A 25,133-nucleotide genomic window follows, 5' to 3' on the forward strand; every position below is an offset into this window, starting at 1 on the left:
AGTCCTTTTTGATATACTGATATTAATGGCAAGCACGGTTTAATGTACAGATCCCAGAAACGTAATTCAAAGTGTCTAACAACATAGTGAAAGTGACCATATTATGCTTTTTGAGGGTTTTCCTTCCTACATCTTTAAGTGGTTGACCAATCACAACATTTTCGTTTCATTTAATCGTTTATTTGAAGAGGGACAGTGCATATTGATGAACATTTAAAACAAATAATGTTTTAAAACGTAAACATGCCAGATTTGAGCTTTGAGCTAATTTCTACCCGTAGTCCCTCACATACAACATTTAAGAACCTGACATTTATATACATAGCAAAAATAAATACATGATATGCAGAAAGAGCATGAGCAGCATATACAAGTATTTACCACATGGCAGTACAATGTAGCAGCTACGACATATAAAGTGCAAGAGGAGATACAAGAGCTACATCAAGTGCAAGAGGAGATACCCCTGTATTAAAGTGCATTTAGCGGTGATTGCACATTTGTTTCTCACCCATTCTTTTAGTTGACCTTTTTAAAACTGTTCAAAGTGGGACAATCCCGTAACTCAGCTATTCCACAATGAGCTGCCCTTAAAACCCTCTATGGCATACTGTTGCCCTCAGGCAACAAACCACTTTTTTCGACCTCACACTGGCTATATTTATTTTTTTAAATATACACAATGTCACCTGACATGCTGGTGTCCAATAAAATGAGGGAATTATATGGGTGTGGCATTTTGTCTGGGGGTGGAGCAGTCCTTTCTGCAAGCAAAGCTGCAGGGGACTCAGGGCCACCACTTGGTAAGATACATTTCACTTTTTAACATATTAGAAATGTACACAACTGAAAATAAAAAATACATGCATGTGCATGAATACGTAAAGAAGTATATTTGATTGTTTAAAGACTTATTATGTATTTATTAATTAGCTAAAACTATGTTTTTTTGTTCGTTGCCTCAGAGCAACACTGTGCACTGAGACCACTTTTTTTCAGGCAATATCATACAAATGTGCTCAGCTGTAAAATGATAAACCTAATCAATGTTTTTACCTCTACTGATATTTACAGGAAATGGACCCAAAACATGTTATGGGCAGAAGGGACACGATCAGGCTGTTAGGGCTATTCCGTCTGACAGTGAGGACAGTGAAGGTCAAGATAGGGTTAGACAGACACACACACACACACACACACACACACACACACACACACACACACACACACACACACACACACAGAGAACCTTTTGAATTCATATAGAGTTGTTTTTTCTATTTCTTCTGAATTGTAGAAATCCTTGGTGTTTCAATATCCTCGTAGCACAGTGTTGCCTTGAGGCAACAAACCAACCCCTGGTGGGGGGGGTCACATTTTATAATTTATATAATATCAGGGACCCCTAAGCTCCTAAAACACATGGTGAACATTTGTTTTCCTCCCAAAATAAAAAGTCATGCCATAGAGGGTTAATTGATAGAACATTTTGTCCAAAAGTGGTCGGTCTACGGTGGACTTCACAGTCTCCTTTTTCTCCACAGAGCCAGTCAGCTAACCAATCAGAGCAATGTATGAGACAAATAAAGCAATATGTCCTCTTTAAGAGGAATAAAACACGTTTTAGCTGAAAGGCTAGAGAATATTGGGATTACATCTGTCAATTTAATCCCCCAAAACATGGTTTTAATTCTTAATTATTTCTTTCTTTATATTATATGATATAAATACATGAAAAAAAAACAAGCGAACCTCATACAAAAATGTTTTGCTATTTTATTATTAGTGAAGGTCCCCTACATGAATACAGGGTTTTCTGCTAGGGTTTTTTCCTGAGAATTCCTTTTTTATCTCCGTTAGAATAAGATGCTTTAGGATTTCATAACAATTAAATTGGAATCTGTATAATCTGTGAGGTGTTTAATATTATTACATAGCATTTAGCCAACGCTTGTATCCACAGTGACTTACAATAAGTGCAATAAACCATAACGATTCAAACTAAGGACACCAAGAACAGTGCTGACATACTTACTTAAAACAAGCAATATCATTGTAAGTAATGAGTAATATCAGTTTAATTTCTATAAACAGATTCTGCATATTAAGTTAGAATCTGTAGGCTACAGGACGGATGTTGGTGACAAAAGAGAACTTTAGGGCACTTCTTTAAAGTGTAATGTTGAACTGAAAGACAAGGTTGAATGCATATGGGAACATGTCTTCTGATGGTTGCAGGTGCACCCTCAGCCCACATGGAGGCACAAGCAGGAGGTTTAATGACGGGGAGTCCACCAGAGGAGGTCACTCTGTATCATGTTGCTGTGACGTCTTCTATTGTGCAGTACCATACTTCTGAATGAAGTCATTAAAAATACTGTATTTCAATGAGCTCATTAATGCGTTGCATGTTTCCTGCTCTTATAAAGGAGATGCTATACATAACTCTACAGGTTGGTGTGTGCTGATGCTGAGAGGCTGCAGGTTGGGGCGGGGTGGGATGCTGGGAGTTTTTTTGTCCTCCTCCATTGATCAGCACGGTGAGGAAGGCGGGTCTTCTGACGTTGCCGTGAAGCTGCTCGGCTGCGTCAGAGTCCAGCTGAGCGAAGGAAGAAGGAAACGAGGGATAAAAGGGAGAGCGGTTCTGAGAGCGGACGGACCAGCGTCGTGTGCACCGCGGACGGACAGACGGGCAGACATGGAGGGCTCCACGGAGGAAGACTACAAAGAGAAATTATTATGGAACGTCAAACGCGAGGTAGGCGCGAATTATTGACGACCTGTCGAGCTCCTCATTCACGTTTTTACCGTTTCATTTCACGTTATTATTCACTTAAATCACGACGCGATTCTTGGAAGTGTTTTTCCCGGGGTTATCAGGGTCTACGTTGTTATGAGCTTAATTCAATTCAGTTTAAAAATGCAAGTTTCCCAAACTGGTTTTGAATAACTGTATCTAGCTAAAAATGCACCTACTTTTTGTATTAGTAGTATCTCTGTAGGCTACTAAGTAGTTGGCTATCATTTCTCTATCTGATTCAGGTAAAAATTACAACAGGAATATTCCTTTAAAAATGTATAGGAATTATATGGTTACAATACATACAAAACTAAAGCATTTACAAATAGGAAAATATATAAAAATAAATAGGAATGTTGGAATTTTCCTATATTATTCCATGCACCTAAATCTTACGTATGGTCCTAGGTGAGTAGCTACTATAAATCAATTTGTAATCTGCCATAATTCATTAACATACATGCATTACACAAGTTTTAATTGACCATATATCATCCAAATATGTTGTATTATCTCTTATGCATACCTGATGTGATTGCTGCATGAAATCGATTACATTCACTATATAAACATATTTTTTTGTAAGATCCTAGCATCCATTTATAAGCTAGCTCTCAGGGCAGAAATCATCTAAAGTGTTACAGCGAGGCATCTTTTCAACACAGGTTGTATTGCTGTCTGTCTCTACCAGCAGCAGTAACATCCACGGTGCCTCCGGCTTTTTGTTCCTGGTGATGAATTTCTCACATCTCTCCAGTGAGGAATAAATCAGTCCTCCTGTAACCTATCTACCCACTCCCATTGTATGCTGCCTTCACTGAAAGCTACAACTTTAAGGATTTTCCTGCACTGAAATGTTAGAGTAAATCAAAGACTGGATGTGACGAGGTGTGGCTCACTGCCTAAACCTCAGTCTGAGTGATATGAGCATGTCGTTTCTGTCATTATTATGGTAAAGAAAGGTCAATGTAAAAATATCAAACACAAAATCCCAGATATGCGTTCTAATGAGTGTTTCCATGCACGAAACACAAATCACCTGATTATTCTTCATTATTTATTTTTATTGCTTCACTTAAACATATAATTGACTTATTGTAATCAGAATTTCATGTTTGGCGGTGAATGGTATCCAATGCATTCGTTATAACGTATATTTAGTGAATTGACACCACTGCAGCTTCTTTAAAATAAAGGAAAACCTGAGTCTCAGTGTGTCACCTGGAGGTAGACAAAGTAGTCAAAAATGTATTCAAGCATTTTGAAAATGTACTGAAAAAAATCAAATTCAAACGTTAGTCATTGCTAGTAGGGTGTTTTTACAAATGTTCATCCAGTCATACAGGTTGATGCAGTTTGTCATTGTTTTGCGTATCTTCCTCTTACCATTTGAAATCAATTTATTTTTCCAAAGATGCATCTTCAATTTGATCTTTGGCGTCTTTATGTTCCTTGGGAAGTTCTCAGAGTTAGACCTCTTTAATAGCTGACAAATGCTGCCCATTAGCAAGCAAGCTATTGTGAGGGATTTCATTCTGATTGTTTATCGGGTGAAGTTGTAGTCATTAGTCAACCACACTTGAGTCAAATCAATGACACGTCCAAGTCAAGACAGTCCAAATGGGTGTTGAGGCCAGGCCAAGAACAACAACACTGATCAGCGCCTATTCAATATTTGTTTTATACTCATTAATATCATGTTTAGAGCCAACATTCATTTACACAAAATGCAGGATACATCACTTATCTTTTGAGCCTTATTAGAATCCTTTCTGTCCTCCTCCAGACATCCCACAGTCACCCACGGGTTTGGGACTTCAATAATTGAACCTTTGAATCGTCTGTACCGGTAATTCTAAAAATAGCTTTAGTTCTCAGGATGTGTCTGCTACTTCACCATCAGGGAAATAAGGAGGAACATACTTGGGTCACTGGGCCACTGGAAGCTGTGTATTGATGTTAAAACTACTTTGTGCGTCAGTTGGAGGTTTTGTAAGGTCTCCACAGCTTTGCATTTCACTTTAAAGGAGCCCTATTCTGCTAATGTTCAGGTTCATATTTGTATTTTGAGCCTCAAGTGTGACATGTCTCCATGCTTTAATGTTCAAAAAGCTCTTTATTTGTCTCATACTGCCTGTGCTGCAGCACCTCTTTTCACCCTCTGTCTGAAACCAGAGCCCAGTCTGCTCTGATTGGTTAGCTGGCCGGCTCTGTTGTGATTGGTCAACCGCTTCAAGATGTCCTGCTCCTTAGTCGATCACGTACAATTTGTTGGAGCGCTAGCTAGTGATGTCACTATGTTATGGAAGTTAACAAAGGAGATCAATCGAGGCGTGAACTCTGGGATTTTAGCCTTTGAGACCATTTACATGCTCAACACATAACACACTACAGTCGAGGGAAAACCCAGAAAAAAAGCATAATATGGCCTCTTTAAGATTATTGAAAGTATAATGTCTTTGTTGTCATGTGTTGTGCGATTTTCCCATTTGTTTCACATGCTTTTTATCGTCCTTTGTTCTAGAACAGTGATTCATGATAGCATCATAGCTGGATGTTAGCGGCCACAGCGGCAGCAGTTAGATGTATCCAGGCAGAAGTTGTGGTACATTGGCATTTTACATTTAGAAAGGCCTTGGTTAAGCCCAATTATTGGAGACTCTGAAATGTGACTTTTCTCTGTACATTAGATAAGCTCAGAAACAATGTAGCTGATTAGGTGTCATGCTGAGATCAATTTGCTCTTACATGAAGGAATTGCTGTTGCTTCTGAACCGTATTGTTCTATTTTCTTCCAAAGGTACTACATAGTCCAAAAATGCAACATTTTGCAAATCTGTATTCTGCGTATCCCCCCCAAAAATCAATGATGTGATTGGCTATTGTTGATCGAGGAGATGCTAGTCAATGCCATCCGACATTTTAGGAAGAGCAAACTGGGCTGAGAGAGACTGGTTTGTGCAAAGCTCCCGGTTTAAGTTCCCTGTCTCTTGCAGCGGCACTCGGCTATCTCACTATTGCTTGGCAACTGAAAGCTTCAGCAGCTCCCTTAAGAAGAAGTAAAATTGCATTCGTTGGCTATTTAATATCATGTGAATGCGACGCTGTCAGGAGATCTCTTGTAAGTGCCTTCAATGCTGCCACCAGGACATTTTTCATTGAGAGGAGGGTGAAAGCAGCAGTCCACGCAAAGCTGAAATAATTGTGTTAGACAAGGAACAAGACGTGTATCTTCTGCTTTTGTGCAATACTGAATCTCTAATAGATGTTTAATGGTGTAACACTTTCCCATTCCAACGCATAGAGAATCCTCAGAATGTATTTCCCCAGATCATTTCTCGAACAGAAGTGTTACATTTAAAATGAGGAAGTAAATTAAAAGAGTATATTCATATTGCAGCTTCAAACATACAGTTTGAAAGTTATATCGCAAATTTGTCTATTTTAGGGATGTTCTCTTTTAGTTTAACTTTTTTTATTCTCATCTTTTCTTTATTGCAAAGTGTATTTAACAATGTGAATCCCTGTGTCTCAGTCATTTTGACTTGAATGGGATACAATTGATGTGTCACTCATGTTCAAGAGGGTGTTAAAGAAAGCACTCTTTCTCCGCAGTAGTGCTGTATTTTTGTGAGGTGTAAAAGTTCCATAAAGCACAAATGTGATAATGACACATTTATAGAGACCACCGGGATCCTGGTGTCAGAGTAATGTTAGACTGAAGGGATTGAAATGACAGGACGTAAGGCCATGGTCGTAGAGCCTGAAAATGGTGGTGGAGACGAGCAAATAGGTGACATTGAAGATGAAGAGCATGATGTGAAGATGAAGTGAAAGTCGTGTTTACAGCTCCTCGTGGACCACCTCCAAATTGATAGAAAATCATCCATCCACAGACAAATAGTTTTTCAAAGAGCTATGCCGTTTGAGATGAAATCAAGCTTTGCCAATCCTTTTTAAACGCACATACACGCCACACATATAAGTGAATTTGGCTACAGTTTATTTATATTCAGAGGTACTGTTTTAATAAGATCTTTCTTGAATTTTCATTTCTGCCAGTTTTTGGCAGCTGCTCTCCTTTTACAGTTCTGCATAAACTAAAGCCAGACCAGAGGATCACCAATTTATGACAATCATCCAGTGGGGAACATCAATGACTTTACCAGATGTAACCCCAATCCATCCAGTCAATATTGAAGCGACCTAATAGTAGCACTAGAGGAAAGATTAGCTAACACCAACTCGTCAGGATTCATCCACCTCAGGAACATTGCAAAACTCCGTCCCACACTCTCCCTGTCAGATTAGCTATTTCAGATACCAGAGGTACCATGAGCTTGGAAATAAAATGTTCTTTCTGCTTTATTAACCACCATAATAAAAATAAGATATACTTTATTGATCCTACATTTGGAATTGTCTTCGTTACAGCAGAATGTAAAACGAGGCATTCACATAATTAAAAATGTAAAAGAGTAGAAAATAAGCAATTGTAAATATGAACATCAAGTTGACCGTGAAGATGCAAATCTGTAAACTATGTGACAAATAAAACACTATTGAAGGGCCAAATTACAGCCAACACAGTATAAAAGGATATTATTTACATTAAGTGTGCAAGGAATGGCATATTAAATTAAATATGAATGGTGCGGTCTTTAAGTATAGCTTTTAAAATAATGTTTTACTCTTAATTATTTATTTTTTTGGCATTGTTAAGGTGTAGCCTTCTAAGCTAATACTCATAGCTAGATAACTATACTTTGGCTGTTGCTTTTTTCTTGTTGAGAAGTCAATCTAATGACGTCAAAGAGATGCAATATGACCACAACATATGTATGTTCTCAGCAAACGCACATGACGTTGTACCTGGGCATTGGCTTACTTAATAATAGTGTTTGATTCAAAACTGCTAGACAATACGAGAAGCAATTACTCTGAAGCATATTGGCGTAAATCGTAATTTTTTCTTATTAATAAATAAGTAGACAGTAACTGTAGTCTGTGTTAATAGTGCATAGTTAAATACATTATATCCAAAATATGTAGCATTGTTTCTGTTTTTAATTTAAAAGTGAACTTATGTCTGCACCTTTACTTTCTTTAAAAACTGGAGGCAACCTTATTAAAGCTGGTCTTAGCAATAGAAAGTAGACATTAAACTCCAAATCCATTCAGGTCCAGTCAACATCAATCCTCTACCAGGGTGCTGCGATCCACTGCCATAGGCTTTCATTTTCCTAATACCATTTCCTTTGTTTACCACAGTGAGCTGCCTTGGCTGCCATATTGCAACTCACATTCAGTTGCCTCTTCCCTGAAGAAATATTCTGTCATTATGCAGCAGGATGTTGGGTAACTTCTCCGTCTGACTGACACCTCCTCCAGGACACAATCATTTCCTTCTGCCACAAGTTTAAAAATGGGATGTATTATGGGATGTATCTCTGGAATTATGACAGTTATGAATGAGAAAAGTAATAGCCATCGATTCCCGACCGAGCTGAACGTTTTGATGTTTGAACGGAGTTTCTGCGATGTTCAATGCGGGAGGAGAAGCGCGGCAAAATACCGGCGGAATAATAATAAACTTCCAATTCCAAAACTTTCAATCATTCCAATGTATGGACAGCAAACCAAAAATAAAGATTAAACTGGAGAGATTAAAAAATATGCATAAATAAATCAATGTTAACTGGTCAAATAGGATATAGGCTAAATGAACAACAAAAATAAAACAAGTTACATGTATTTGTTATTGGCTATGGTAAGTTATTGGTTATGTTCACAGACTTATTTGATTAATACAATGCAAACCAATCTTTTTAATATGTCAAAAGTCAAAGTCAACTTTATTGTCAAGAATTCTACACGTTATGTTATTCTACAAATCCCGAAACAAAAAGGGCCTAGATAACCGGGTGTTTAAAGTTGGACCCCCTAGATCAGGTCTAGTAATTGGGCGCTCAAAGTGCACCAGATTGAAGCATTTTACTTTAAAATGTTTAAAGGTCTTCCCGGCCCCCCCTAGAAGATGTGACGTCCACCCCCCAATTAAAACATGTTCATACAATACTAAATACATTTGAAGCCTTTTTATATAAACTGTCCACCATGTCAATAAGTTTCTCTTTTTGTAGTGTATTGTTCTTTTGTAGAGGTTTTTCATTGCCAGCTAAATTCTTGCATATAGGGCAGCAAATGGGTCCCATTTGTCATCCCCACAGGTGCTGTGGGGATGACAAATGGGGGGTGCCCCCATTTGAAACATGTTCCCACGGCTATGCTTCTGCACTACGAGCCAGACCTATAAACTGCACTGAAAACCACTTTGTACTCTGGGTTAAAATGTTCATTTTCACACTATTTTCTTGAAGAGAAATTGATTCGACACAGGATATGGCTTTTTGTGTGTGCAGCAGGTCAACAAGTGCATGCGAGACGAGTAAAAACAGGTTCTACTAACTCGTCCTTCAGAGTCTGCCATCACTGCAGCAGCGAAAAAACAAAAGGCTGATTCTCTTTTTCCCTAATTGTCTCAGAATAAATCACGCACCACAAATATGGTTATAATATCTTATCTATAATGAGTACTAGCTTTGATGACATTCGGTCTCAGTGAGAAATCTGTTGCACATTTCCTTTATTTCCAATATTTACAGTATGTTCTCTCCAAGAGAGATTGTATGTCTTATTAGCCTCAGAAAAACAATCCTCCCTTTTGGCCGCAGGGAACACACAGTTGATGTTCTGTTGTTTGGCCCAGTCATGGACATAAGATGAAGGAAAAACAATTGTGTCCTTACATAAGTGACAGTTGGCTAATGAGCTCTTCCCTCCGTGCCTCCCAGAAACCATTAGCTTCAGGATTCGTAGAAGGGTGACAAAGTTAGCCAGCTCCACTGATCCGTTTGACATAAACCAACCACATCTTGTTATTACAGTGCCATCGCCAGAACTAGCCTGTGATTGAACGGCTGCAGCTGTTAATGAATGCCCACTTTTAGTGAAAGTAAATAAATGCAAGAGTCCGTATGGGAGGCTGTCACCATGTTGTTAAACAGTAAATTATCCGTCCTCCAAATCCTCAAATAATCCTGTAAACATTAGTTGCGGCAGCCAAAGAGGCAAATAACAGTGTCTACTGTTGGCAAGTTCATTGAGTTACAAAACATTATAATAACAAAGTTTAAGAGGCCCTATTATGTTTTTTGGGGGGTTCCCTTTCCTGTAGTGTGCTATATAGGTTTTTGTGCATGTAAACGCACATAACTGTAAGTGTAAGCTAATGTTCTAACTGTTGTCCCATAGCCTGCAAATAATGTTGAATCCATAATCTCCCTCTGAACAATTTGCTGGTGGGAACCTAATCTAACCTTTTAGTTTTTCAACTGTCTTTAATTTGCATCGCTGCCAGTCTGAATATTTTGTATGTCAAATTTATTTTTGTTACATCGTTATTCTCAAAGTGTATAAAGTCCTTAACCCTAACAATCTCTAGGCTAATACTGTCACAAGCATTTAACTGTCACTTTATTGCTCACCTAATATTATGCATTTCTGTGACATTATACGTATGTTCCAATAGTCCTTAGAAATTGTGGGAATTGGATTATGTGTCCACTAAGATTTACTAGATTTCCCCCTACAAAATATTCTAAAATATATCAAAAAGTGCCACATTGATGAACATAAACAGATCTAAACCCTTGACAACCAGCACTAATGAAATGGGTCCATTGCCAAACACAATCAATGAAATCTTACAGTCGCTCACAGCCAGGTGAAGGTATCGACCACTCTGACTCAGGCCCGCTGTGGATCACTTTACCCTGATTCATTGGTAGAGCTATAGCTGTAGGCACATTTATGGATGTAATCTCTCTGAAGGATGTGCTCAATCACAGGCTAAAAGACTAAAGAATGAAAAGCCAAAGTTATTCAGAGTTCTCTCTTACCTAAGTAATTTACCTATTTATAAACACCTTCCACTAATTAAACCCTTAAAGGTATTGGAAGTTAAGTGCAAATAGGCTTTCTACAGCAATTAAGAGTAAAGCATTTACTTTGGTTGGAATGTAGGGCTGCTCAATTAATCGTATTTTAATCGCAATTATGATTTTGGCTTGCAACGATTATGAAAACAACATAATTGAAATAAAACGATTATTATTTCTTTAATTTTTTATTTATTGGTTTTTCAGTTGAATTATACTTAAAGTTCAGGGTAATCAACTGTTAAAACATACTGCTCAATTATTATTTTTTTCAATAAATGGATGTTTTCAAAGTAAAAATTCAAGTCAAATTACTTAGGCCACGCTGATGGACATGGAAAGCAATGCCATGTATGTGCCAGAATTTCCGTTTGAATTTTTTTTTGCTGGTCAACATGTCCGTTAAAGTTGAAATCTTCCGTACAAAATGAGAAAAGTGCCGGTCAAAGGTATTCTTTGTTATTTATCGAGCTTTAAAACAATAGTCTCTTTTCCTCTCCCTCTCCTGACAGCCCGTCTGTATCCGTCTCATGCAGCTGGCTGATCCAGTAATGATGAGTGACCCGACAGTCAAAATAAACATATCTATAACTAGTTTAGGTAGTTAGAGAGGTCATTCCAATAGCTAAGTGTGATGTTTCAACTTGAAGTGTGTGTTTTGCTCCGCTCACCGGTCCGTCACAGCGGCGGAGCTGCAGGTGATCATAGAGCTGCATCATGTAGAGCTGCAGGTGATCATAGAGCTGCATCATGTAGAGCTGCAGGTGATCATGCATAGCTGCGTGTCTCAGTCAGCAGCAGCTGATCCTGATCTCTGATATTTCTCTCCCGTCCGATTAGACTGCACTCGCGTTTATGTCCATATAGATCAGATCTAGCTAGTTCTAGCTAATTATATGACTGCCTGCTTATCAAAGGACACCTAAACAATAAGCGTTGCTTGGCAACGGGGTGTGGTGGCAAAGTATAGCGCAGCATTACGCATTTGTTTACATGAGGGGTCAACATGTCCCCGTCTGGCGGTTTTAGGAATAAATGCGTTCTTAACTGTTTAAGTGTTGTGCCCTTAAAAAGGGGAAATAGTGAGTGAGAGAAGTGAAGAAACACAATCACGCAGCTCCCGCCTTCACTCGTCTGAATTGAGCGAGGAAGAGCACAGTGATCCCTCCCACTGGAACCCGGAGGCATTACTAACAGATCAACGTACAATCAACCCATACAGGAGGATACATCTCTTTCTCCACATTAAATGTTAGACATTAGAATTGACTATTCTTGTCTGTTACATAAGTGGCGCAAATGATGCGGTATTGCGCTAAGGGGGAATTATTTTGACTGGACATTTTGACCGGAGAGATTTAGATTTGCCGGTCTTCAGCATATTTTACCGGCTAACGGAAACTCTGGTATGTGGGTCTATACGATATAAATCACCCTTTGCGCCTGAAGAATTTCTAGTTGTGTTCTGGCAGCTCTGACGTATTGGAACCAAATTAATTATTTTTCTGTCTATGACATTCTAAAACCTTTTTTGGTGATGATGGCGTATGTTTTGTAGGCCAACCTGGAAGTAAGCGTTGCAACAGCTCCCTTGACAATAAACAATGGTATTTTTCGATTGGACTTCGGAATATTGAAGAAAATAACATCTGTGGCAAATTTCGTAAATGATACTAAAAAAAATGGTTCAGAAGGATGATCTCCACTTAATGACTATACTTTTATGAGTTTTGAAGCCGAAACAGAATCGCCATCAGTAAAAAGCTAATGTAAGGCTATAAGTGTACTACATCATGGTGGCATGGCTACATGTCACCACCGCTAAACCAAAGGCTGACTCGTGTTTGGCCTGATAACGTGAAGTAGTCTTATTTTGTCGCTTGTTGGCAACGGCGGTTTTATAACACACAGAAGCTTCCGACGATCACCAGTTGGGTATTACGGATGTATTTTATGTCATAATACACAATGTATAAACCTTCAAAGCTCGTTTAAAACACATACCTTACAGTATTTCAGCCATCTAACAACAAACACGTAAAAAAAAAAACTTCAAGACAAGGGAACCAAAGTTGGTAAAATGCTAACTAATTTCCTAGGACTCATTCCTGCACTTATTTCTTATCGGCTTTGTCAATGCTTTCATGGTTTTACAAAACATGTTATTTTGCTCATCCCACACTATAAACTTTGAAGGATAATGAAGCTCCCTACCTCAGACCCCTTATACAGGGGAAAAGTTTGAACTGAGTGATGCTCTGGTTGTACAATTAATTTCTTCCTGTTTATCAATTAGATCCAAACAAGGCAGAGGTGTCAGGCAGGTCCCGGATTAATTACTGCCGACAATTAATTCTATGGAGAGAAGGAACTTAGACAAGCGAACACCAGACTGACTCAGACTCTCCTCCCCAGAGAAACAAGAGATAACAGCAGAAAGACTCATTCGGATGTTTCCAGGTTGCCATACTATTAATTAGAAGTCAGTGGTGCGGGGGTTTGAACAAGAGTGGCAGATCTGTTATTAGTAGCTGTCACCATTTTAAAAAGACACTGCATAATTATTTGTTTATAATTTTTTGGTTATCAGGTAGTTGCCACACAATGGCTCAAATGTTTCCGAGCAGAAAAGCAAGTAGAAAATAATTTGGTAGCATTGTCAGCTCTGGATTTTTGCGGAGCAATCAAAAATTCGACCTGAATTAAATGAAAACTCATTTTTGGGTGATCTATTTGGCTATTGTTTTAAATATTGGCCAAACAGGAGGAAAATAAGGCTTAAGCACATGTTGCTAATTCAGGGGTCCACACATCCACTTTCTCATTATAGGTTAGAATAGAGGCTTGTGGTGGCCATTACTAGTCTGAGCAGAATTAGCAGAATGTGCAATGATAAAATAAGATATGTAAACATAAGAAATGTATAATAAAATACAAATAATAAAATATTATATGAACATGAACTAAATTCAATTTGTATTCTTTTTTATAGAAGTTACAAAAAAGCCTGACAACAATTGTGCAATGATAAATTGGTGTTGTACTATTTCATCAACATAACTAACTAAACTATATTATTAAAATAACTTATCAAGTTTACAGCTACGGTTCCTTCCATTTAACTTCCATGCTAAATGTACACTATTTTGTTTGGTACAACAGGGAAAACTATGTTATTATTCATTTGGGAATCAACAAACATATCAACAGTGTCAATTACTGTAATTGTTATGGTACCAGTTATGCCTCGGAATACTGGCATATTAGGAACAATTGTGATAACATTACAAATGATATCCTCCATCATAAGAATTGACAGAGAATGCACAACGGACAGAATACAAATTGAAATGTAACAGCACTTTAGTGTATTGTGAACCATTCATATAAATCTCTTTCTAACCCTTTACATTTGATCTTGCACCACTTTTAACACTTCTCCTTGACCAACCCTTCAAGATATGGTATATCGACCAATGTGACCAAGTTTCTAGGGCGAATAATATTTGTGCTTTCAGGAGGATGACACCTCAAGTTTTGGCTGCTAGCAACTTTATTAATCCAAAACTTAAACGTTTACACAAATTGTAATCAAAATCGTAAGAGCCTGTTTGTCATGAATTGAACATATCACATTCATACCCCCAGAAGAGGAACCATTTCCATTTCGAACACCCTTTAAACTTTTCTTTACACCCAAGATCAGGCAAATGTGTCTTTGCACAGTTTGAAAAAACAATTTTCATTATCCCTCTTATTCTAAGATGCTGGAATCATGAGTATGTATATGACACTGTGATGCCTAAATCAAGGTTATTATTGTAGTGTGTATACGTGTATGTATTCATCTTTTAACAACTGATGTAAAACTGAAGCAGAATACCTTGACTGTGAACAAACGTTGGCTCCTTTGTGCCTTTGTCTGTAGGTGAAGCAGATTATGGAGGAAGCGGTGACTAAGAAATTTGTCCACGAAGACAGCAGCCACATCATTGCTCTGTGCAGTAAGTACGCTTTTCTGGTTCTCTCTGGATACACACACATATTGTCTCTTTCCCTTCCGCTCTCTGTCTTGCACACACACTTGTTGAACTCCTCAGCAGGTGACTGGGTGCTGCTTCTCCGTCAAGGACACTGCTTGACGTCAGTGTGCCTCTGACTATGCTGCTGCATCAATGGAAAGTTAATAATCACAGTAGAGCTAATGGAAACCCATTTTAGAGACAGGCTGAACAAAACCCAGGCTTTTTAAGCCCTAGTGTGTGTGTGTGTGTGTGTGTGTGTGTGTGTGTGTGTGTGTGTGTGTGTGTGTGTGTGTGTGTGTGTGTGTGTGTGTGTGTGTGTGTGTGTGTGTGTGTGTGTGTGTGTGTGTGTGTGTGTGTGTGTGTGTGTGTGTGTGTGTGTGTGTGTGTGTGTGTGTGTGTGTGTGTGTGTGTGTGTGTGTGTGTGTGTGTGTGTGTGTGTGTGTGTGTGTGTGTGTGTGTGTGTGTGTGTCCTGGTCGTAGATAAAGGGGTTGCCCCTTCTGACGGATGGTTGAGCAGGTACTGGTGTGTGACTCACAGCTTCCATGCTGGTCAAACAGCTGACTCTGTCTCTGGCATCAAATTAGCCTAATGACACAGGAGAAGTCTTTTAGCTTTGTATCAATTTGCCTTCTTCTGAACTTACAAGAGCTATACTGAGCTCACAATGCGCACTATGGCAACATTCTGTCTACTAGAGTAAAAGGAATGGTGCTCACATAACGGTCAAAATGTTCCGCACTCTTGGCTACGTCACAGAAGTTGTTCAAATAGCCACAAATACATTAACCCTTTTAACCATAAACCATTTCAAATGAAAGTTCTGTCTGATTTTTAATTAAATTAATTAACTTACCACTATACTAGTGTCGTAAAGAAGCCACCATTTATTTAGTTGGGTTTATTTAGCTGTCGGTAAGAATTTGCTGCCGCTAAACTTGCTAGCTTTCTAGCTAGTTAACAGCACCGATTGTTACCTCCGGGTAAGGGCACAGCAGCTATGAGCCATTTGAAACAACAATACACACCAGAAATTCACACTTCACTGCGCAATTATTTACAGTGTATGACATGCAGTATATCTAGGAGAGTATCCAAGTTGAGACACAGCCATAATGTCTGTTTCATGGGGTTCAGACACATCAAGCCCTTTTGCTTCTACCTGCCCTATCAGCCGCGGTTAGCCCCAAATCAATGGACACTGCCAGCCCCCCCCACTGCCATGTTAATGTCCAACACGGTAAAACTCCAACTACCGTTGCAGCATACAGAACAAAAGTTATTATTAGACTAATACATTTACTTTCTTCATCTTTCTTAGAAGTCGGCGAAGTTTAGACAGAAATACCTTCTCTTCCATGTTTATCATAAATAGTATACTGGGTTTGCGGCTACAATTAATTCGTCCGTAATAACTACAATGTTTTTTGGCAAAATAAACTAATGACTTTTCTCTGCAAATGACACCATTGCAATGAAAGCTATATAATGAATCCAGCATCAGTCGGTTAGTACAAAAAAGGATCATGAATTTTATACCAAATCACTTATGAATCATCATTACAATGTTGTATATTTTATTTGTTCCTAAATGTCAAAGACAGAGTCTGTCTGCACATACTGTATCTATTGTCAGCCTTTTGGCACTCTTGATTTCTTCTTCTTCGCCCTCTTAGTTCAGTCTGCATTAAGCCCTATTAACACAGGATTACTATTGGCTGCGGATTATCAGTGGTTATGTAAAGAGCATTGGAAATGAGCCCTCCCTAAACCTTCCTCTTTTCGGTGACACACTGAAATGAATTTAATTTTAAAACGCAGGAACTTATGTAGTTTGATCTTGGCCATCGGCCATTTCAGTTATTTTCCTATTTAAAGTTTTACTTAGTCTGCAGAGGTTAGAGGGTCAATCAGTTATTATGATGATGTTCTCACATAAAACTAATCCTGGCCAATCCCTTCCACTTCAAGGTTGGAATGCAGTGCGTACTATACATGAAAGAAGATGGTTAATTTTCCTAAAATATGCTGTAATTCAAAGATTATAAAAGCCAATTCTTTCCTTCTTCATGTTCAGACAGGACCATGTCAATTGAATTGACCTCATGGGGCAGCTGTGACTCGTCGCAATAAAAGAGTGACTGCTGTGTGAGCAGAGTTCATCCTTTCATCGAGCAACATCAGTAGATCAAATGTCTCTCTCTCCAGAACAGCCCGGATCACATCCTTCGCTGTCCCTTATTCAAAATAGAATAAGAAAAGAAAACATAATGTGGTCATTTTAGAAAAATCCATTCAAAACTCATGAGTTCTTTGTTCTTTTGCCATCATGTATGATACATGTACAGTATATTCATACAAGTTTTAACCTGTCATTGAGTAGGATGTATTTTTTTTGCTAAAATGTTGATGACGGGGTATTTATAACCTCAGTTCCTGGGTCATTGTCATCCTTCTGAATTTTCCAATTTCAACAAAACTGTGTTTATGTTCCTTTAAATATAACATCACATGGCTACAGTCGCAGGAAGAAGTATTAGCTTAATAATGCTAGCATTTGTGTGAGTGACTGCTCCCTGAAGATTAACATGCCTAATACTATTCACCTTAAAAAACCTCTATTGGAGCTTCTCTGTGTTTCAGAGGAAGTGTGCCACCTCCACTATAAAACCCTGACTTTATTCCACAAATTGAACCATCATAAAACAGCTATACACCTTTAAAGGCCTGTTGCGTTTTCTATGTGCAATATGAATAAAGTTATTCATGTAGGGAAAGTGCTGAATGATTGGAAAACACTTCATATTACCAGAATAAGCCTGGCAGAAGTGTGTTTTAGGCTCGTAATGATGGATAGCCTAGAAGGCACTGGGGATTTTTAGTCCAAATCCACAGAACGCTATTGGTTAAATTCAGCTATTGGATGATTGATTATATCTGGGAATGTTGTCGTCCCAAAATACACAATTGCTGGTTAAAGGAAATTCCTTCAATACGATATGAAAAATATTTGTTTGGCCAAGTCTGCACTTTGGTAAATATTTCAATTTAAAAATGATTTAAGTGTTGCAGATATTTCTTATCGTTTCAATACTGGAATGCCTTCTCTGTTCCATAATTTCTCAAGGATATTCCCAGTATCTAATGGATGTTCTAAGAGAGTTCAGGGGAGCAGTCTTTAGTGTTCCCAAAATCAGCTGACCTTCTCAGATATGAACACAACTTTAACAAGTATTTAAACACAACACCTGTATTTAGTAAACTATACAGAAGAAGTGTTAATTCGATCTACCTTTCGTGTTGCTTGGCAGTTAAGTAAGCTTGAGATGCAATTTTCCCGTTTTATTTTCCACGCACATCGTAATGGTAAAAATACTCATTTGGATTGTTCACATAACATTTCCTTAACAGATTTAGGAAAACACTAGTTAATGCAGACGAAAGTGAGTAATGACACATTATCAAAAATAAATGGGAACATACAGTACTTCCAACTTTTTCGATTATTTGGTATCGAAGACAAACATCAGTAACACAAAATCTTCCTTGCCAAGTGACTCCACCTGGACCCCCAGACTCTGAAGCTGTTTTCTTATTATACCTAATACATTACATTTCCTCTCTGATGTTTCTATTGGGTTACTTTCATGAGATAAATGGCAGTGAGCCATCGGAAAAATCCTTCTGGATGGCCACATGACAAAAGGAAATGACATGTGGCCCTCTTGAACCTTCATTGTGTGCTTTTCTCAGATGTGCAAATGGACAGTGTGTGTGCCAGCTGATGAATTCTGTCATCATCCCCTGTGGTCACTTATCTTCTGCCTTAGATCACTTGCAGATGGGTATTGACTTGATTTGTACCCGTTGTCATTTGGAAATAACAAAAACTAATCCAAAAATAAATAAAATAAAATGAATAGAAAAAACACAGCAATATAAACCCCCACAACATTGAACCAAAATGTGGTTTTTCACCCCAAGGCCGCTTGATTCATTACCCTTAGAAAACATTTGCCTAAGGACTTCATGGCCTGACTCACTTCTTTTTAGGTCTTAATCAATACAGCACGATGTTCATTTTGTTAATTACGATCCCTTTAGTGCAGGGGTGCCCACACTTTTTTGGCTGGTGAGCTACTTTTGAAATGACCAGCTCACCGAGGTCTACCAACCAAAAATAAAATCCCAAATGGCAAGGGTTGCTGAATAACACGTTTTATTTATACATGGGACAACTAGGCTGCAACAAACGACTAATTTGATAATCGATTAATCTATCGATTAATGAAACGATTAATCGACTATTCGGACTATTACTGTATGCCTTGCACAATTTCTCAAACGCTCTTATTTAGCCATCAACTTTTAGATTTAGCTTGAGGTTGTTTTAGGCATGTGGAAACTAACAATGAAGACAATAAAGATGAATACTTGATTCAAAAATACATGTATTATTAAATTAACTAAACAAAAATTGTGAACAAAATTAACATTGCTTTTTATTAATTAAATCAATAATATTTCACATCAAAAGAAACAACAATGTTTTAACAAATCGTATTAAATAATCTGATGACAGAACTGTTAACAGAATAGCTGAAACTTTAACAAAATAAATAACTCAGTTACCTCTAATCATTAACCCATGCTTGTATAATGGAGTTAACTCCGTGTGTTGCTGCTAGCATACATAACACCTGACGTGGAAAAGTTACTCGTGGATGGAGCTACAGAGCTGCTAGAAAGACAGTGGAACCCGGTGTATTCCTCCGTCTGAATGTGGAGCACTTTTGCTAAATGTTTAGACAAATTGCTCGTGTTACCGCCCTTACATGCTAAACACTATTGGCAAGGAGCATTGTCCGCCTCAAGACGGCGGGTAACATTTAACCACACCTTGGAGCGCTTCTCTCCGCCATCCCCGCCGTGTGTTGCTGCATGTAGCAGCCGCGTGTGTGTAAACTGCCCCGCCCCCCTCGCACACTATGGGCTCAGAACAGTCTCATAATACACACGTGCACACAGAAGGATTCAAACTTGTATTTCCGGATCCACACTTGTGTTTTTCAATGCACACACAAATGTGTTCCGTTTCATATACATGTAAATAAAATCCAAATACAGAAAAAAAATTTACATATGTATTTTTGATCCTCACATATTTGTTTTCCGTTTAAAACCTCTGAACCTGCAAACACAAACAGCTTTCTGTGCACAGATCGCTGTGCATTCGTGTGTGGGTTTTTTGAGACTCCCCTGACGGTCAGCCGATTCGTACTTGTAATTTTTTCTATCTATAACCAATCAGATGTCTCCTTCATTCTAAGCCAATCACATGAGCGCGCCCCCACGAGGGTATGATTTATTGCGTTCATGACACTTCATATACGCATTTTGCGTATTCAGCTCGCTAAACAGTGGGCGGGGCTTCAGGTGATTATGCAGAGCTGCGTGTCTCCGTCAGACTCAGCAGCTGATCTGATTTCTCTCTCGCGTCCGTACGTCCACACTGCAGCTTTTCAAAAATCTTGAAAATGTTGGAGCTGGGCGTGTCTGAAAGCTTGGGGATTTTTTGCGAGCAACGAGACCAACAACCAATCACATGAATCTCCCGCCCCCGACATACAAAGCAAAAAACCCCGGGGATTTTATGCGAGCAATATAATATATATATAAACTCCCCAAACAGGCGAAAACCTACCAGTTCACCCACTGTCTCTGCCACCTCCCTCCATGCCTGGTTCCTCCGGTTTGTATCCCGTTAATAGTTCTGGTCGTAAAGAACCGGGTGATTTGCTACCGTAATTTCTCGTTTGGAATATGAGGAAATGAACTGCGGTCTGGCTCTCCCTGCTTACACGCGGTTTGATTGGCTAGCGCTTCTACTGTCAGATTTGCATAAACGGGATTTGATTGGCTGAAGCTTCCAGCTCAGCTTCAAAAGTAGAACATTGCTCAACTTTTGAATCCTGGAAATCCTGGAAATCTTCGCTTCGCTCCCCCACAATGCAGTTCGGCGAAAAGCGAGACAAAGTGACGTTATCCCCATTCAAAGTCAATGGGCAGAGAAGCGTTGGAAGCGGTGGAAGATTCGTCTAAAGCTGCTGTGTGGACGTACCGTAAGCTAACCTGTAGCTGCTCCCACACTCTCAACAACTTCATACAGACATAAATAAAGCAGCTGTATTCGCCATACAGGAAACACTCATTTAAAACGGGTTTGCCTGCCGTTTTTGTGTACACAAGCATTCATCAATGGTTCGGAAAGTGGCGCTGTACCTTAATAATATAAAGGCTTGTATTTGCGTGCATTTCCTGTTCGGAAAGTGGCGCTGTACTGAGAGTGGAGGGTGTCCTGAGATTAGCGCCTGCAGGCAGGCTCCATAGAGCTGTCAGCTCCGGACTGCGCAAAATGCGTACATGAAGCGCTACGTCATGAACGCAAGAAATCTACCCTCGTGGGGGCGCGCTCATGTGATTGGCTTAGAATTGAGGAGACATCTGATTGGCTATAGATAGAAATAATTACAAGTACGAATCGGCTGACCGTCAGGGGAGTCTCAAAAAACCCACACACGAATGCACAGCGATCCGTGCACAGGAAGCGGTTTGTGTTTGCAGGTTCAGAGGTTTTAAACGGAAAACAAATATGTGAGGATCAAAAATACACATGTAAAACTTTTTTCTGTATTTGGATTTTATTTACATGTATATGAAACGGAACACATTTGTGTGTGCATTGAAAAACACAAGTGTGGATCCGGAAATACAAGTGTGAATCCTTTTGCGGATCATGAAAAACAAGTGTGAATCCTTCTGTGTGGACGTGTGTATTATGAGACTGTTCTGAGCCCATAGCACACAGAAGGGCGAGAGAGAGATCTCGTCTCGATTGGAAAGATCGAAAATACACCGACCATAGATAGACGCATTTGTTTGTCTTTTTGCATGTTAGAAACGAGTTGGCGACACTAAAGAGGCTTCTCAATACTCAAATTTCCCCTCCTCGACTCCCCTCCTCGGTTCCCCTCCTCGAGACTTAGACCCGCTCACAGGAGATGCGAGCGGAGGACCGAGGAGGGGAACCGAGGAGAGAGGAGGGGAAGCAGCAGACGTTTAAAGAAATGAGAACTCCTCTCCTCTGAGCGGTCATTTTAAAGAGACGTCCGTTCATTATTACGTGGCAGCAGCTGCATCAGCTGTCGAGTGTTTTGTCATAGTGCTGTATTTTATAATCTCTGTTAGATCAGCTGAACATTGTTCCCCCACATATTTACTTTGAATTCATTGAGAGTGCGGTATAATGAGACAATAACAGGCTACAGATGCGGGGACACACACACAAATATATTTATATAAATATATACAATTTAAAGTATGAGAGCACTCTCATAATAACGTAACACAATCAGAGACTGGATATATCCCCCCCTCTCTCTGGTCGCTGAAATGGGGAATTGAAATTACGGGCCAAAAATTGTATTTACAAGTAGGCCTATTAAAAGTAAGCAGAGGACACCAAACCAACTGAGACCCGTCTGTCCGCCGCATTTACGCACTGTACAACACACACCTACACACTGTACCACACACACCTACACACTGTACCACACACACCTACAGCTCCTAAAGCATAAGCCGTTGTGTATTTTATTATGTGAAGCAATGGTCTTAGAAAAATATCGACTCTTTGTTTGTAGATATCTACTAAACTAAAGCAAATAAAGAGAGTAGGCCTGTTATACTGAGTGATATATATTATACACACTGCTCTGCTTTCTGCATGGACCTTACAGCTGTTCTCTCTGGAAAGATCGCGACGCGATGAAAGCAGTTTCTAAAATAATATCCAGGGGATGCGTGCATAGCTGTCATTGGCTGAGATAAGTCCGGCCGTGCGTCACGCCTCCACCGTTCCCGGAAATGCATCCGTGGAGGAGCCGTGGAGGAACCATCAGTGTATCCTCGGTTATAGCTCCTCCAGAGAGCCTCCTCGACGCTCGATGCTCGGTCCTCGGTGTGCATTTAGAGAAATGAGACATCCTTCAAAATGGCGCGCTGAAATTCATTTCCGGGTCACTACCGGAGGACCGAGGATTCGAGCAGTCGAGGAGGGGAAATTTGAGTATTGAGAAGCCTCTTAAGACTGCGAGATAATGTTTGTGTAGCAATAATACATGACCTTTCTCAACTCGCTACTATCAAGTAAACTCCTGAATTAAGTGGCAGGGAGGCCAAGGGAGGAGGGATCAAAACCTGTTTTGTCTATTTTAACGGAGCTGCATTAATTTTTTTATGAATGACTCGCAATCTACCAGCTTTGCCCCCGCGGTCGACGTACTGGGCACCTCTGCTTTAGCGTAATATTGATAAAGTACTGGATGCTTTACGACATGGCTGCCTTGGGATTGACATTTCGCTACCAGTACTAAGCCCCGCCTCTTGTATCATATTAGTTCCAGTCACCAAGATGACGACAGCCAAAACTCAAGGCTTCAAATCCCTTATAAACCTCATTCCACAATCTGACAGGTCATTTGAATACATTGAGTTTTAATTTAGGTTCTATGTTTTATATACTCATATTGTCAATACATACCATTTTGAAAACGTCGTTACCTGACTACTTGTGCGTGATCTCGGTGGTGTAATATTTAGAGGCTTCTTTTAAGAAAAGAGCCCTCTTCTAAACTGCTAGACAATGGCTACAATCATCATCATCAATTCCTAACTCTACAGACTCGACCTTTCAAATTTCATTTTTTACTTTTGTAACTTTATCTAATTGTATCCTACTGTCGAAAGAGGCATGGTAGCCTTGGAAATGCCACACACAGTTGTAGTTGAAACCCCCCCCATGTCAATGTGATGACATGAGGTCAGACCACATGATGATCGCCTCCGTTTTCATCAGTCCAATAAGAGCCTGCAGGCCAACGTCACCATGACATCACTGCATGCAGGATACTCATCAGCCTCTACAGATAGGCGACCGTTTTGTAAGGTAAAAGGTCAGATGCTAATGATATCCAGTGATGTCAGCTCAGGAATTAGTCACTGCTGACCTACTCTTTCCGATATCATTTTAACCCTTTTTTAAAAAAAATATACACAGATTTTTTTTTTTGTTGAACTTTTACAGTATGGTCATTACATAGTACAGGTACAGTATGTATAGTACATAGTACATAGTACAGGTACTAGTAACGAAACGGTTTCTCTGCATTTGACCCATCCTAGTGTTAGGAGCAGTGGGCTGCCATTATTAACACTATATTCAAACCTTAAACCTTATATATTTCTCTCCAAAATATACTTGTGTAACATAGACATAAAGAACTGTCGGCCCATAGCTGATAGGGCTGTAGCGATACACTAATCTCACGATACGATACACGATATTCAGCTCACAATACGATATATATCACGATATTCAGCCAACGATACGATTCGATTCGATATAATTCGATACACTTATATCATTTTCTGAAAGATTTTAAAGGGACAGTGTGATTTTGGTGACATCTTGTGAGTGTTCCATTGACTTGGATTGAATTAATTCAACTGAAAGCATCAATTATACAATAGATGGCTCTGACAGAGAGTCTACAGCAGGGGTGCCCAACCAGTCGATCGCGATCGACCGGTCGATCGCGGGGAGATTCCCAGTCGATCGCGAGATGTATCTAAAAATAGAACAACAACATTCTGTTTTATCGTTAATGTCCTATAAAATAATCTTCCCGTGCCAGAATAATGCACTTGAACGCATCAAAGCTTTGTGATTGGCCGGCGTGACCCCATGTGTCGGGGCGTGGCTGGTGAGCAGTGGGCGCTATTTCTCTGACGTTGTCCGTGTCAACAGGAGTGACAGTCCGCACACACACAAGACCGCAATTATGGCAGAAGCAAAAAAGCCCAAAATATATAATTTTCACTCCGAGTGGGAGGATGATTATTTGTGTATCTATTCCAATTCAAAGTCCATCTGTTTCATCTGCAATGCGAGCGTGGCTTTATCGAAGAAGGGTCATTTAGGAGCGGCATTTCAAAACAGTGCACAAACGCTACGAGACGGAATTCCCTCCTAATTCTGCCCTACGCTCCCAAAAGGGGAGGGGCTAAATGCACAGCAGTCCATTTTCACCAGGCTCAACAACAAGAGCAAGGCTGCTACCATAGCATCTTATCGTGTCAGGCACGTTCTTGCGAAACACATGAAGTCTTTCAAAGACGGCGAAGTTGTGAAATAAGCATTCCTGGAGGCTGCCGACGCGCTTTTAGGGGACAATAAAAATAACAGTAGC

The 25,133-nt window shown here is 39.5% G+C and overlaps 1 protein-coding gene across 1 annotated transcript in view; it reads left to right on the plus strand.

Moving 5' to 3' along the window:
* Positions 1–2,572: 2,572 nt before the first annotated feature.
* LOC117562177 (small G protein signaling modulator 1-like) overlaps positions 2,573–25,133 on the plus strand; it is a gene marked incomplete at its 3' end in the record, with an annotated part of 87,498 nt that continues 64,937 nt past the window's right edge. Inside the window, 2 exon segments of the mRNA XM_034240009.1 lie at positions 2,573–2,758; positions 14,729–14,804. Coding sequence (XP_034095900.1) covers positions 2,699–2,758; positions 14,729–14,804 — 136 coding nt within the window.

Source organism: Gymnodraco acuticeps, unplaced genomic scaffold (assembly GCF_902827175.1).
Source record: "Gymnodraco acuticeps unplaced genomic scaffold, fGymAcu1.1, whole genome shotgun sequence".
NCBI classification, from domain to species: domain Eukaryota; kingdom Metazoa; phylum Chordata; class Actinopteri; order Perciformes; family Bathydraconidae; genus Gymnodraco; species Gymnodraco acuticeps.